The sequence below is a fragment of the Tachypleus tridentatus genome, chromosome 2 (assembly GCF_004210375.1).
Source record: "Tachypleus tridentatus isolate NWPU-2018 chromosome 2, ASM421037v1, whole genome shotgun sequence".
Taxonomy (NCBI): Eukaryota; Metazoa; Arthropoda; class Merostomata; order Xiphosura; family Limulidae; genus Tachypleus; species Tachypleus tridentatus.
This window is the reverse complement of record NC_134826.1, coordinates 65,398,429-65,413,536: the sequence shown is the minus strand read 5'-3', so window position 1 is coordinate 65,413,536 and position 15,108 is coordinate 65,398,429. Positions and strand designations below refer to the sequence as shown.

Genomic DNA, 15,108 nt, shown 5'->3' with positions numbered 1-15,108 from the left:
AATCCAATTCTATTGCCAATTGTTTGTGTTTTGTTCACTCGTTTTCATTCTACGTTTTTTACTTATAAAATGAGTGATTTTATATAACTGTTGTAGCCAGTTCTCAGTGACTGAAGCAAAAACAAAACACAAAATTACTTAATATGATACAATAAAGGACTCCCATTAATAGCTGATTGTATTAAATGGTAATATTGCAAGCTATATTTAGACTACACTGTTTCATTTTGCGAAATAAAACAATGCTTTTGATCTCCAAAAGTTGATTCCAAAGATTCCAAAGCTGTAATACAAAATTATCTTACATATTTTATACGTTACAAAAGAAAAATGACAACAAGCTTTTGTTATAAATCAATAACAAACAATTTAGTTTTGTTTCATCTTGAATACTGTCAAATGAACTCAGGTTTCAGCCAAGAGTTCTTGGAGAAGCAAATTTAATATTGATTTTAGCTAAAATAATTTTGGATACAGTCAGAAATACCTTTGATATAGTCACAGTTACCTTGTATAAAGTCGCACCAACCTTGGACACAGTCACGCTAACTACGGTCATAGTCTCAGTTACCTTAGATACCATCACGTTACTCTTATAAATAATTACAGTTAATTTGGAGACAGTCAATTTAATAGTTGATACAGTCACCTTAGATAGAGTTTGAGTAAGCTTGAACACAAACTCTGTACACGAGAATAAAAGTCTTAGAGATATAATTAGAGTAATGCGATTGTAAATATATGAACTGTTTGAAAAGCTCAACAGACCAGAAAATAATTCCGTCAACAATAAAGGCTACACCACGTATTTGAAACGCTTCAGAAGTTCTTAAGCCCAACCATTCAGAACGTTGAGAAGAGGTCAGATTAAAGAGAGTGGTTGCTCTTTGGGAGAAAGTGTATCGACAAAAGTTTGCTCTGAGGAAGATACGTACCAGAACAATGCACGGATTCTGAACACAAGGCCTGAGTCCACATAGTTTACTGGACGTCTTAAATGAATCTTACTAGGTTAGGAATTTCAGAAGTTTGAAAGTAATGAAATGAGGAGGAACGCTGCGAAAATCATTGTGTTACTTCAGGTAGGCGGTAATAACATCTTTATTTCCATTCTGTTACCACTTCCATCAAACCGTACTTCAAGGGAGATATTTTATTTTCTGTTTCTGTTTATTTGCTGTTTCTTGTGGTCGTTTGTTCTACTCTCTTTTTAGTGACTTATTTATTGTTCCTTGTGGTTGTTTGTTGTATTCTTTGTTTAGTATATTATTTGTTGTTTCTTGTATTATTTATTTAGTGACCTATTTCTTGTTCCATGTGGTCGTTTGTTGTATTGATTATTTAGTGACCTATTTCTTGTTCCATGCGATCGTTTGTTGTATTGATTATTTAGTGACCTATTTCTTGTTCCATGCGATCGTTTGTTGTATTGATTATTTAGTGACTTATTTCATGTTTCATATGGTCGTTTGTTGCGTTGATTATTTAATGACTTATTTATTGCTTCTTTCGATCATTTGTTGTATCTTTTTCGTAATTAATTACTGACAACGAAAAATAATTTGGTCCTTGCAAGCTGGCCCTTAAGTTAAGTAAGAATTTGAACCCAACACTTCCTTTTGATTAAACTGTTTTTTTTCTTCTTAAATATTGCAAGGTGCTGAAATCCATTACTTTTGACAACAACTCATTCCATAAGCTAATCACCTTATTAGAAAGATAAAACTGTTTTAAATGGGCATTTTCTTATCTTCGTCAAATCTTAAAAGTGTTTTTCTTCGTTCCAGTTATTATCTTTAAAATAAGCAGACAATTTATCCAACACGTCCCTCGAACAACCTTCTAAAGCTTTTCAAGATTTTTTCCATCACCAAAGTAGCCCTCTTCGTAGCCCTTTAGAATGAGTCAATGCCTCATCTTAGATGATTAGACAAAGACTGCACGTAGCATTCTAAACGAAACCTAATTAGTGATTTTTATAAAGAAATAATTACATTTTTTTACTTATATTCAGTCTATAAATACACCTTAAACTTATATTAGCTTCCTGAAAAACACATAGATTCAAGAAGCCTTAATAGTGAAATGAAAACCATATAACCCGAGTTCTTATGAAAAATGGGCTTTTCTTCTTCAGGGGACTCCTAGTTTGTCCCTGAAGAAGAAAGGTCCACCTTTCGAAAACGCTCGAGTTATAGGGTTTCTATTTCAACTTATATTAGCAGTAGAGCCTTGCTTTAATGGCTGGGATAACTTATTCACTTTTCATGAGTTATCATCTATATTAAAAAGATGATCCAAATTTTTATAGCCCAAATGCAATATATTGTACTTACTGTGATCAAAGTTTATTTCGAATAAAATATTTTCGAAACTTACCAGTTGATCCAACTTTTTCTATATTATCTTAACATATTCAAGACAGCTAGAAATATTCGTGAGTTTAATATTTACTAATTGAACCACTATGAAAATATTTACTTCACATAAGAAAAACAAATATCCTAACACTGAGACCTGGGGTCTCTACTGGTAACTAGTGTCTAGTCTGTCTGGACTTCATTAACAACAACATTTTTTTTCTCATTCAACTACCTACAAACCTGATTATTTATTTTGCACCAATACCAAAGATGTAATTTTCTTAGCTAATTTTGTATGTGGCACCGTATCATAAGGTTTTTAAAATTTAAAAGCACCAATTTCACACCACTGCCATGATCTAATGACAAGTGAAATTATAACAAAAGATTAAGTGACAAAAAGACAAGATTTTCCTTTGGTGAATCCATGTTGGCTATTTTATATATCTCTTAAATAATTCTTTAAAACGTTTTTTTTTATCAAACTCTCTAGAACTTTTACCATCTTTGAAAATAGCTGTAGGATAAGTAACTATCAACCCCTCAGGCACATGTTCTCTATGTACGAAAAATAAACGAGAGAAACTCCAAACTATGGTTTTTAACTTTGACCTCAGTTGGTTACTTCGCCTCCCTCCATGTACACTGAAAACAAAGTCCAATCTTCTTCCTCGCATTACACCAGCGATATAATCTAATTCTGGAAAACTTTATATTTTTAAACTCTAGTTCTGTAAACATAATTTTTTTTTAAATATATTTGTCGAAAATCATTTTAGATGCTGGGTGCCTCCAGTTTAAGTAAAGACCGAAGATGTAAAAATAACTCAAATAATTTCTTCTACAACTGTGTATAATATATTACAGTTTCCCAATGGAGAACATCACACAGATGGTAAAGGTAGCTTATTACCACTATCTTTTATTTTTAGTGACTAAAGAAAAGATTGGCTTTCATGTGTGTGTTGTACAGTTTATACATCTGGATTAACACAGTGACTGAACAACAAGAGAACAAGTATGTCATTTGTATTTCCCATGTTATGACTGTTATTTTTGCATGTTGAATGCTCTTGAACCTTCAAGCAATCAAAACAGTACGTTATAATGATGTAGTAGCATCTGTTATAAAACCACATCCACTAGTGAATTGTAAAACAGAGGAGTTATCTGTGAAGAATACAACAAATCATCTTCATCTAGTAATTCCGTTCCTGTGACACCTCAACATAAGCTATATCATCTGATTACACAAAAATAGCTGAATTATCTGATTCGTAACTTGTCGTTATCAAAGCAACAAGAGGTATTCGGCTCTCATTTACAACAATGGAATTTATTATATCCAGGAACAATAGTTTCAGTTTACTGAAGTCGCCATCAAAGTATTGCTTGTCATTACAACATGATAGATACTGGTGTTTCTGTACAATTTTTCATACATTAACGGAAAAAATAGATACTGACATCATTTTAAAAAAAGCTACTTTTTTATCGACTCGTCTAAAGTTAGACTGAAAGCTGTACTATTGGAATACTGAGCCATTGATTCCTGTTGCTCATACTGTGAACATGAAAGAATCTTATGAAAGCTTGCATATTATACATTCTTAAATCCACTTTTAAATTAAAAGTTATTAAAGAAAAGTTGGGTCTCTAGTAGTAGAAATGTGAACAGTTTTATCTTATTATTTGTGTTGTCTACATTTTTTTATCTTATTATTTATTTGTGTTGTCTACATTTTTTATCTTATTATTTCTGTTGTCTACATTTTTACCTTATTATTTGAATTTCAAATCAACTCTCAGTTTTTAGTTTTTATTCTTCTTTGAATATCACTCAGTTATTAACAGTAATAGTTCTAACTGAAAAGCTGTGACATATTTTGGTTATTTTGAGAGCAGGGTTTTCCCGTTTAAATTTTTCATTCTTACAAAACAGTGGTTTCAAAGCATGCTACAGAAAGCAAAACTAATTACTACTTGGTTGTCTTAAACATTTGCTACAAATGTTTATTAAACATCTAAATAATAATAAACGATAAGTTATACCCTTCCAAATGGACAAGATGTCATTCTTTGTCTGTTTTCTGATATCCCAGCTTACGTGCTGAGTTTTGCGTAATATTACGCTAGGATTATCTGCACTAGCCACCCTCAATTTAGAAGTAATATATGGGCAGCTGATCAACACCGCCCACCGTCGACTCTTGTACTGCTCTTTACCTGGGACAAAGACATTTAGAGAAAGAGAGCGCTGGTTTTCGCAATAAATAATCTAATTTTCGTTTCACTTTCATAAATGGTTAATCAGATTTACGTGATGCAGACTGGTTGTGCCAGGTGTCGCTTTGTTCAGTTAAATAAGGTACATCTAATCATATCGTACTAGAATTTCTCTAGTGCACTCAATTACATTGAAAACACAGCGTGCATCTCAACACAGTATCTAGCCTGACGTCATTGCATTGCCAAGTATCTATTCTAACATTGCTTTTTTACTAAGTATTTGGCCTAACCTCACTGCATTACTAATTTGTTAAGCATTTAGCACGCCGTCACTACTTTACTAAGTATCTAGCCTGACGTCATTGCTGTACAAAGTGTAAAGCCTAATATCAGTGCCTCAATAAATATTTTAATGACGTCAGTGCTTCTATTTGTGAATTACACAATAATAAGAGAAACGGTGGTATATATTTGTCTACATTTAATTAAAATACTTCTCATGTTGGCTATTTGCAACAACAGAAATTTCTATGATACAAATATTCTTATGTTAAGATTTCTGTGATAAATTCAGGTTAAGTAGTTAGCACACAGAATCACCTACAAAAGTTGTAATATTTTTAAAACGAGATTCGAAATTCGAGCGCTATTCTTCTTCAGAGAATAGTCAACTATTCGAAAGCGCTCGAGTTTTGGGTCTCATTTTGAAAATATTTCTGTGTCACTAATATTTCTATGATACAAATATTTTTATGTTAAGATTTTTATGATATAAATATTTCTATGTTAAGGTCTTTATGATGAAAATATTTCTGTGTTATGATCTTTATGATAGAAATATTTCCACTTTACCAAAGCTTTTCATACAAGCTGCTCAGCTGATCGATGAAGTGAGCATCATTTCGAACAATAGAAAACCACAGCACCATCTTCCGTTACAAACTGATTCTAGAATTTCTTTCGAAACTTCAACAACTGAAAGCTTGTTTAATCAAGCTGACCATTCTCTCGAAGCCGTGCGAGAAATCCCATACTTACAATCGTCACCAGAGGATGTTGTTTTTGACAAAATTACAAGAAACGAGTCCCATGTTGAAGAGGATGATCCAGGGATACACAAATCGTTTGGCTACAAAGTTACAATATATTCCCAACCATTTGGCTACGGTATTTCACGAATATTTACTTTGGAAATTTTGAACACTTTAAATATTTATTGTTTAGTATTTAACATATATTGTTAACACATATAACTTTAAAACTGTCCAACCATTTCCTAAACCTTTTCCATTAATGTCCAACGTTATACCATTAAGCCTTAATGTCCAGTTTTGTGCATATACACAATATACCATTATCACTTTCACCTATTTCTCCTGCAAGAATAATCTATCGAACTCTTTCCAGTTCTTTCACAAATTCTTCCATCCAACATGTCCGTCCTATGTCTCATGGTTCATCTGTCAAATCCACATGCAATAAAACCGTATTGTCCAACCTTTCAAACACTTTTATTAAGGCCGTTTTGTCCAAACTCTTTCATTTTTGTCAGTAGCTCATAATGTCAAACACCAGCAATTGTCTTCACTTCTACAACCAGTTATTCCCATTTTTAACATAATGTTTTCCACTTTTCTAACACAGATCTACTAACTAATATGTACTACTTCTGTCACTAGACCCTACTGCCCAACCTTTAATGTTTTATCAAAACATTCTACAGTCTAGTCTTCTTCACTTCTGTTTAAAGTTCTACTGTAAAACCTTTACTAATTTTATTTCAAGATTCTACTATACAACCCTTCCTACTTCTCTTTCAAGATTCTCATATACAACTTTTCCTATATTTGTTTCAAGAACCTAACAGTCAAACTTTCCTACTTCTATTTCAGAATTCTGCTATACAACTTTCCCTATCTTTGTTTCAAGATTCTACTATCCATCCTTCATTACTTCTGTTTCACTATTCTATTATTCAACCTTCTCTATTTCTGTTTCAAGATTCTGCTGTTCAACTTACCTTACGTCTGTTTTAAGATTCTGTTATCCATCCTTCCCAACTTTTGTTTCAAGATTCTGCTATGCAACTTTCCCCATGTCTGTTTCAAGATTCTACTATCCAACATTCCCTACTTCTGTTTCAAGATTCTGCTATAAACTTTATCTATTTTTGTTTCAAGATTCTACAATCCAACCTTCCATTATTCTGTTTCAAAATTCTGCTATACAACTTTCTCTCTGTCTGTTTCAAGATTCTACTATCCAACCTTTCTTACTTCTGTTTCAAGATTATACTATACAACTTTCCCAATGTCTTTTTCAAGATTCTGCTATCCATTCTTACCTACTTCTGTTTCAAGATTCTGCTATACAACATTCCATACTTCTGTTTCAAGATTATACTGTACAACTTTCCCTATGCAACTTTCAAGATTCTACTATCCAACCTTCCCTATGTCTATTTCAAGGTCCTACTGCCCAACTTTTCTTACTTTTTCAAGATTCTACTATCCATCCTTCCCTACTTCTGCTTCAAGATTTTGCTATACAACTTCCCTGTCTTTTTCAAGATTCTACAATCCAACCTTCAATACTCCTATTTCAATATTCTGCTATACAACTTTCCCTATGTCTGTATCAAGATTCTACTATCCATCCTTCCCTATTTCTGTTTCAAGATTCTACTATACAACCTTCCAAACTTCTGTTTCAAGATTCTACTATACGACTTTCCCTACTTCTGTTTCAAGATTCTGATATCTATTCCCCTACTTCTATTTCAAGATTCTTCTAAACAACTTTCCCTATCTTTGTTTCAAAACTCTACTATCCAACCTTCCCTATGTCTATTTCAAGGTCCTATTATCCACCTTTCCCAATTTTGTTGCAAAATCCTACTACCTAACCTTCCTACTTGTGTTTCAAGGTTTTGCTATAGAACTTTCCCTATCTTTGTTTCAAAATTCTACTATCCAACCTTCCCTATTTCAAGATTCTACTATACAGCTTTCACTATGTCTGTTTCAAGGTTCTACTATCCAACCTTTTCTACTTCTGTTTCGAGATTCTGCTATGCAACTTTCCCTACTTTTCTTTCAAGATTCTACTATAGAACTTTCCCTACTTCTGTTTGAAGATTTTACTATACAACCTTCCTTACTTCTGTTTCAAGATTCTAATACAGAACTTTCCTATGTCTGTTTCAGGATTCTACTATCCAACCTTCCCTCTTTCTATTTCAATATTCTGCTATTCAACTTTCCGTATATCTCTTCAAGATTTTACTATCCATCCTTCCCTACTTCTGTTTTAAGACTCTACTGTACAATTTTCCGTATGTGTGTTTCAAGGTTCAACTATCCAACCTTCCCTATTTCTGTTTCAAGGTTCTGTTATACAACTGTCTCTATGTTTGTTTCAAGATTCTACTATCCCACCTTCCCTATATCTATTTCAAGATCCTACTGTCCAACATTCCCTACTTTTGTTTCAAAAACCTACTGTCCAACCTTTCATACTTCTGTTTCAAGATTCTACTATACAACTTTCGGTATGTCTGTTTCAAAGTTCTACTATCCAACCTTCCCTTCTTCTGTTCTAAGATTCTGCTATACAACTTTCTTTTTTCAAGATTCTACTATTCAACCTTTCCTACTTCTGTTTTAAGATTGTGCTTTAGAACTTTCTCTATCTTTGTTTCAAGATTGTACTATCCAACCTTTCCTACTTCTGTTTCAAGATTCTGCTATAGAACTTTCCTTGTCTTTGTTTCAGGACTCTACTATCGTACTTTCTCTACTTGTGTTTCAAGATTGAGCTATAGAACTTTCCCTATCTTTATTTAAAGATTCTACTATCCAACTTTCCTTACTTCTATTTCAAGATTCTACTCTACAAGTTTCGCTATGTCTGTTTCAAGATTCTGCTATACAACTTTCTCTTTGTTTCAAGATCGTAGTGGCCAATCTTTCCTACTTCTGTTTCATGATTCTACTATATAACTTTCCCTATCTTTGTTTCGAGGTCTTAACGTCCAACCTTCCCGACTTCTTTTTATGTTATGTTGTTTATGTGTATTGAAACATTGTACAACTGAGATATGTCTGATTTAGAGAATAAATAAGAATAGTGCAAGAACTCTGGTTCCATGTTACATATAAATTAACACTGACGTCATATTTACAGTCAGAAATTGCTGTAACGGACATTTAATATATGAGAATGACTACAGATATTTAAATAAACAATTTTATAAAAATTTGTTATTTACTGGCTCTGTTCTTTTACATTTTTACAAAAGTAGAGACAATCGTAATGAGAAAATAATCAGATTGAAAGAACAGTATTTTAAACATGGAATTACCCAAAATAAGTGTTTTCCAAATATATCAAAAGTATTTGCATCATCTAAATAGATACGAAACCAACTGTGGGAAACCATTTATTCGTCAGTGATATAGGGAAATTTGGAGAAAACATTCAGCCCGAAGATCTGGAGGAAGCAGCTGATTCTTCACCACAAGATATTTTACCAGCCCATAACAAAGGGTAAGTTATTATCTGAACAAATTATTTTACCAGCTTCTAACGAAGAATAAGTTCTTATCTGAAAAAAATACTACACTAGCTCATAATATTGTTTTTGTTGTTATAATTATAAATTATAATTCGTAACACCCACAACAAGGGATTATACCAGTCCATGAGAATGGATAAGTCCTTATCTGAATCCCCCACAACAAATAACTGCACAAACCCACAAGAAAAGGTACGTCCTTATATGAATTCCCCAAAACAATAACTACACCAACACACAAGGAAGAGTAAGTCCTTATCTGAATTCCTCACAGCAAGTGACTACACCAACCTACAAGAAGGGGTGAGTCTTTAACTAAATCAACAAGTGACTACACTAGCCCATGACAAAGGGTAAGTCCTTATCTGAATTATTCTAAACAATTAATTTAAACCACAACAGTAGGAAACATATACTTGTGATCAATATTTGTTAATAACATCCATCCACCTAGTGCAACACTTGAAAAGATGACATGATTTACTCCTAGGGCAACGAAACCACTCTTCAACAACCATGACCAGGAATCTCAAGTTACTAATCAGGACAATGTCCACCGCTCCAAAACTTTGAGTGGCTATGACCGAGGTCTTCGAGATCACGAGAAAACAGTAATGGGATGTGACCGTGGCAGCCACAGACACGAAGAAGGTAGTCATCAACACCTAAAAGACCACGAAGGTCACATGCATGGCATCAGAAGTCATGACAAAGCTGGACTTGCCGAAGAAGGATACCGGGAGAAAGCTGAAATAGAGTATTATGAAAGAGGTAAACTTGTTTATTTCTGTTTTGAAAATATTTCTTATTCTATATATGTGATATTTTACCTCTAAATCAATATATGTTTTCGTTTCAACTACAGAACACTTCTTGGATAAAGAACGAGCCAAGAGGAAAAGAGATCGTGACAAGAACAAGGGTTTGTTCGAGCTTCAAGCCCATGATCAGCATAGTTCTCAAGACCACGAGAATTTCAACAAGGCAAGTCGATATGAAGATGAAACATTGCTTTATGGAATAACATCTGGGAAAGTTAATACTTACCAAGATGGCATCCATAGGCGGGAAAATCATCTAGAGAATAAAAATGACGAATTATACTCGGACGATGATCAAACAAAGAGGAAAGAAGGACTTAAAGAAAGGGGATATAAAATAACAACAGAAAGAGAATTCTATCGTAAAAGTAAGTAAAACTTACAGAAGGGCTGGAACCTTGGATTTTTTGATACATAACCCTGCACCTTAACTTCTATGTCATACTGAGTTAAAACGAACCGTTTTGTTAGTAATTAACCAAAGATAAATCGCATAATTTTCTTTAATATCTGGACAAGAATGAGAAATAATTAATATTGAGTTGGTCATCATATAAGAGTCAAATAAATCACTTTGCTAGTAGGTGTGGCATGGCCAACTGATTAGGGTGCTCAACTTGCGGATTCCAATTTATTGTCCCACCAGACATGTTCATTTATCAACTGTGGTAGCTTTATTATAACGTAACGGTTACTTATTGGTAAAAAAGTAGCCCACAAGTTGGTAGTGGATGGAGATGACTAGTTGGCTTTCCTCTGGTCTTTCACTGCTAAATTAGGGACAGCTTTGCATGAAGTACAAACCGCTTTGCTGGTAGGTAGAAAACAATGAAATAAATTATTTAAAAACCTCCCATAGCGGTCCAATAGTAAATCTGTAAAATAGGGGCTGTTGTTTGTTTAATAAGGTTATTATCCCAATTGTAAGGGAAGTTTTAAACTAGAACTAGACAGTGGTGAGGGCCAGAAAAACTAAATGCAAAAATAATAAGAGGTAGAAAAACACTTAGCATAAGATATAAGTACGGAAGTAGTTATAAGGATAGGCTTAATTGTTACTGTTGTAATGCTAGAAGTATAAGAAATAAAATAGATTACTTTAAGGCACTGGTAGGAATGGAGGATTTTGATGCAATGGGAGTAACTGAAACATGGTTAAATATAGATGATGTTGATGATAGAAGTTTGTTTTTAAATACAGGGTTACAGGCTATTTAATAGGGATATAGTGTTAAAGAGATGAGGCTTTACATGTTGAAGTTAAGGATGTTAAAGATACTAACAAGGAGACTGAACCAATTTGGGTTTCTGTTAGTGGATATAAATGATAAAGGCTTTTAGTGAGAATTGTTTACATACTGGCGAAATTATTCCAGTCTGAATTTTTGGAGCTGTTCATACATCTGATTTTATAACAACATAAATGGTTTTATTTTCATATTTTATCCATTTAAAATATTGTGAAAGAAGTCATCAATAGAATGATTTATTGTTATATTTTCAGAGGCTCACCATGATAAAGGTTTTGGTCGTCATGATAGCACCATTAACGAGCATGAACACACTAACAAAGACTATCACAAGGACATTGGACAACATGACAGAGGGTTTATAACAGAAGTTAAAGATCATGAAGTGCATGACTCAGCCCATAAAGTCAATGAGGACCATCAGCAACGGTTTAACAACAATGATTTTTCTAAAACATTTCCTGTTAAGTCTTACATTCAACCAGACCAGGAGGCCTATGGTTCGTCAGTTGTTATTGGTGGTAAGCCTTATATCCAGCTAATCCCTACTGACAAGAGCAATAATCCTGCTACTCGATCAGACCAAAAGGCCTATGGTTCGTCAGCTGTTGATGGTGGTAGGCCTTATATCCAACCAATCCCTGCCTACAAAACCAATAACTCTGCCATTCAATCAGACCAGGAGGCCTATAGTTCATCAGACGTTGTTGACAGTAGACTTTCTATCCAGTCAATCCTTGGTTCTCACAGGTTGACTGAAGTGAATACAGATAACAATCCAACTGCTGAGTTTGGACAAAGACTGCCATCGACGTTATTCCTTCCACAAAACGAAAGTGTTACAATTCAATCAGAAAACCTTCCAACTTCATTTCTAAAATCACATGTAGCTTTAAATACACCAGAGAATTATACAAAGAAACCACATTTACAGATATCTACAATAGGGAAATTTTCAGGACCCGCTGAAGATATTCCAGAACCTGGACCATTAATCACATCGGGTTACCCTCGAAAACATAAACCAACTTCTAATTTTAAAATTCACTCACAATACTCCCCTAACAATAAACACACGTTTAGTAGTCCATTTCGTTCACTGATTCTAAGTTCTAGTTATACAAAGTCACCATTAACATCACACCCCGAGAAAAGCTCCCAAAAACTTCAAGGAGAACCAGGCAATGTTAATATATATCCCATTCGACGCAAATTTGATACTAGATACTCCAACTTACCTTCCAGAGCACATGATGATATCAGATATTATCAACCTTCAGTTAACCGAGGTAATGATGCCACATATAATATTCCTCTAGAAGGTCAAACATATGATGATAAGTATCTAAGACATCTAAACAGACCAAATGTTGATATCAGGTATGTACAATCTCCAACAACATCAAGGTATAAGCACAGACAGCCCAAGCAGCTAGTAACAGCAATACCCTATGCTAGCTATTTAAAATACTCAAAGCCTAGTCATAATAAAAAATATTTTATTAAAGAAAATGACAATTCCAGGCACCGTGTAAACCGACCTTATGATTACACAAACCACAAACAACGACATGGACAAGTATCTGTCATGCTTCCTGGACTTTACTATGGCAACCATAATCAAGAACAAACGCCTCCTAGAATTTACTATGACGACCAGAATCAACAACAAATACCTTCTGGGCATTACTATTATAACTAGAATCAACAACAAGCACCTCCAGGACTTTATCATGGTAATCCTAACTAAACACAAACGCTTCCTAGACTTTACTAAAGACAACCAAAATCAACAAAAAACACCTCCTGGACTTTACCATGACAACAAGAATTAACAACAGCTTAATGTAAAAAGGTACAACTTTTCCTCACCTGCTGGTTTAGAATTCAATGTTGTTCAGCAGTTGGTTTCAATGAGCAACATTACTGGAAATAACAATTACGAAGGCACTAAGAATGATGGGATACCTAAACCCAAAGTTCTTCCAAAACAATCCCTGTCAAATTTTAATTACACAACAGGTGACCATATACCATTCCCAGGTTTGTCACGTGTACCCTCCAATGATGTCGTTAAGAGTAGAGGGTACGAACAATCAGGTCAAGTTTTGAAGCACATGCTGCATTTCTCAAAGGTCTACAAGGAACTAAAATCGTTAAACAGAAGGAAGTTTACAAAACAACGAATCTTTTACTCGGCTGTAACTGGAAAGATTGAATAATAGCTATGAAAAGATCATGAATTTATCTTTAAGATAAAATCACGTGAATATGACTGCAACTACATCTTGTATTTACCGTAATGTGTCGTTATTTAATGTTTGTACTGATACCGCATGAAGACAGCTTCCAAAAGTACTATTACCATGGCTTCTATATATATTTTAGCTGTTAGTGTTTCTTTGCACTTGCATATTTTATTTTACAGTTGATTCCATTTCAGAAGTATTAGGAAAGTAGAGATACAGTTCAATACAATAGGATAGGTCATTTGAACAGTACGAAACCTAAAATTACGTCTTCTCTTCATAAACATATCATTTTAAAATAACCACTTGAGCTGGATGTAATAATTTGATAAAGTTTCATGAATCTAACAGAAACAGTTATTAAAATTACAAAGTTTATTAAGTTAATATTTACTATAGAATTATACATCTCTGTTGACTGTGTATTAATTTATACCCCTATATCTTCTGAGCTAGGATTATTGCGTTTTTATAAATTAGGATTAGTTCGTTTGGATTTTTTTGGAAGTGAGAGTAGTTATGAAACATGTGCTCAGCGCAGCCAAACAAGCCCCCCCCCCTCCATACAAAATATTTTTGTGATGCACGTTTCAAAATACGTCATTTACTTTTGTAATTCTTACTATCTTGGATTATATTCTAAATAAACTAATTTTAAGATAACTTTTACAATATAACCAGTTTCTAAAAACCGTGTAAGTAACTGTCTAATAAAGTATGTCTTGTAACCTCATGTTTACCAAGGTATTTTTCACTTTGAAACATAAAATGTTCTTTATATTTCCATTTTACAGTACAGGTGGTAATGTTTTGGATATTTCTGTAACAGAGTGACTAATGTAGGAAACGTGTGGTGCTGCTGTTGTAAAGGTAATATCTACTACAGGAGATAGCTGGAACGAAGTGTCAAATATTGTAACTGAGAAGCCAGTCTAATCATGTCTATTTCCTACCGAAAAATTTGAGATAAAAGCAAGATATATATCTTACTCAACTAAAATTTATTTCTTGTTCCATTTTCAGAATAAATCTTTGAATTTAAAATATGCGAACGGTAAAAATAAACAAATGCAACATACATACTGATTGTTTTTAGAAACACAAGAATTCCTATTTGTTCTTTGACTTGAGCCCAACTGGTAACGATATTGTTAAAACGTTAGCCAACTGTATACAGATGAAGAGGGCAAGAAAGAGAATAATTTATGACGACAAACCAGAAACTTTAATGTGGCTAGAATGGATAGAACTAGAAGCGAGATACCCTTGCCGTTAACGACATTTTCGGACGTAATCTCAAATGGAAAGCCTCAGGTGTTTACGTTAGTTCTAATCACATTGGTTAAGCTGTTATGCAAACTCATATTGATAAAAGTAAACTTTAATAAATAAATGAAAATAATTTTTAACATTAGAACTAATAATATTAATGAAACTGACGATACAGAACGAAGTTTTTTATCTTTCAAAATACAGGAAAAACTGTAATTTATAGTTTGTTATTTAAAAAAAACGAGAAGAACGCCATCATAATAACATTCCAAATTTTATTCAGTGAAATCCAAAACAATAAATTATGAAAGCTTTATTTTAGTTTAGGTTGTTCGAATTACGTACAAA

General features: G+C 33.5%; 2 protein-coding genes across 7 annotated transcripts in view; one reads left to right on the top strand and one right to left on the bottom strand.

Moving 5' to 3' along the window:
- LOC143244042 (exocyst complex component 6-like) overlaps nucleotides 1-15,108 on the bottom strand; it is a 285,728-nt gene that overhangs the window by 162,967 nt on the left and 107,653 nt on the right. The gene's annotated exons all lie outside the window — the stretch shown is intronic.
- LOC143244034 (uncharacterized) lies at nucleotides 882-14,038 on the top strand. Of its 2 annotated transcripts, XM_076488007.1 has the most exons (6): nucleotides 882-1,082; nucleotides 5,450-5,759; nucleotides 9,008-9,140; nucleotides 9,659-9,939; nucleotides 10,034-10,357; nucleotides 11,494-14,038. In XM_076488007.1, the coding sequence occupies exons 1-6, from the start codon at nucleotides 1,044-1,046 to the stop codon at nucleotides 12,939-12,941; spliced, it is 2,535 nt and encodes an 844-aa protein (XP_076344122.1). In that variant the 5' UTR covers nucleotides 882-1,043; the 3' UTR covers nucleotides 12,942-14,038. The 2 variants fall into 2 exon arrangements, with proteins under 2 accessions (XP_076344122.1, XP_076344121.1); XM_076488006.1 differs by lacking the exon at nucleotides 882-1,082 and having other exon boundaries at nucleotides 5,225-5,759.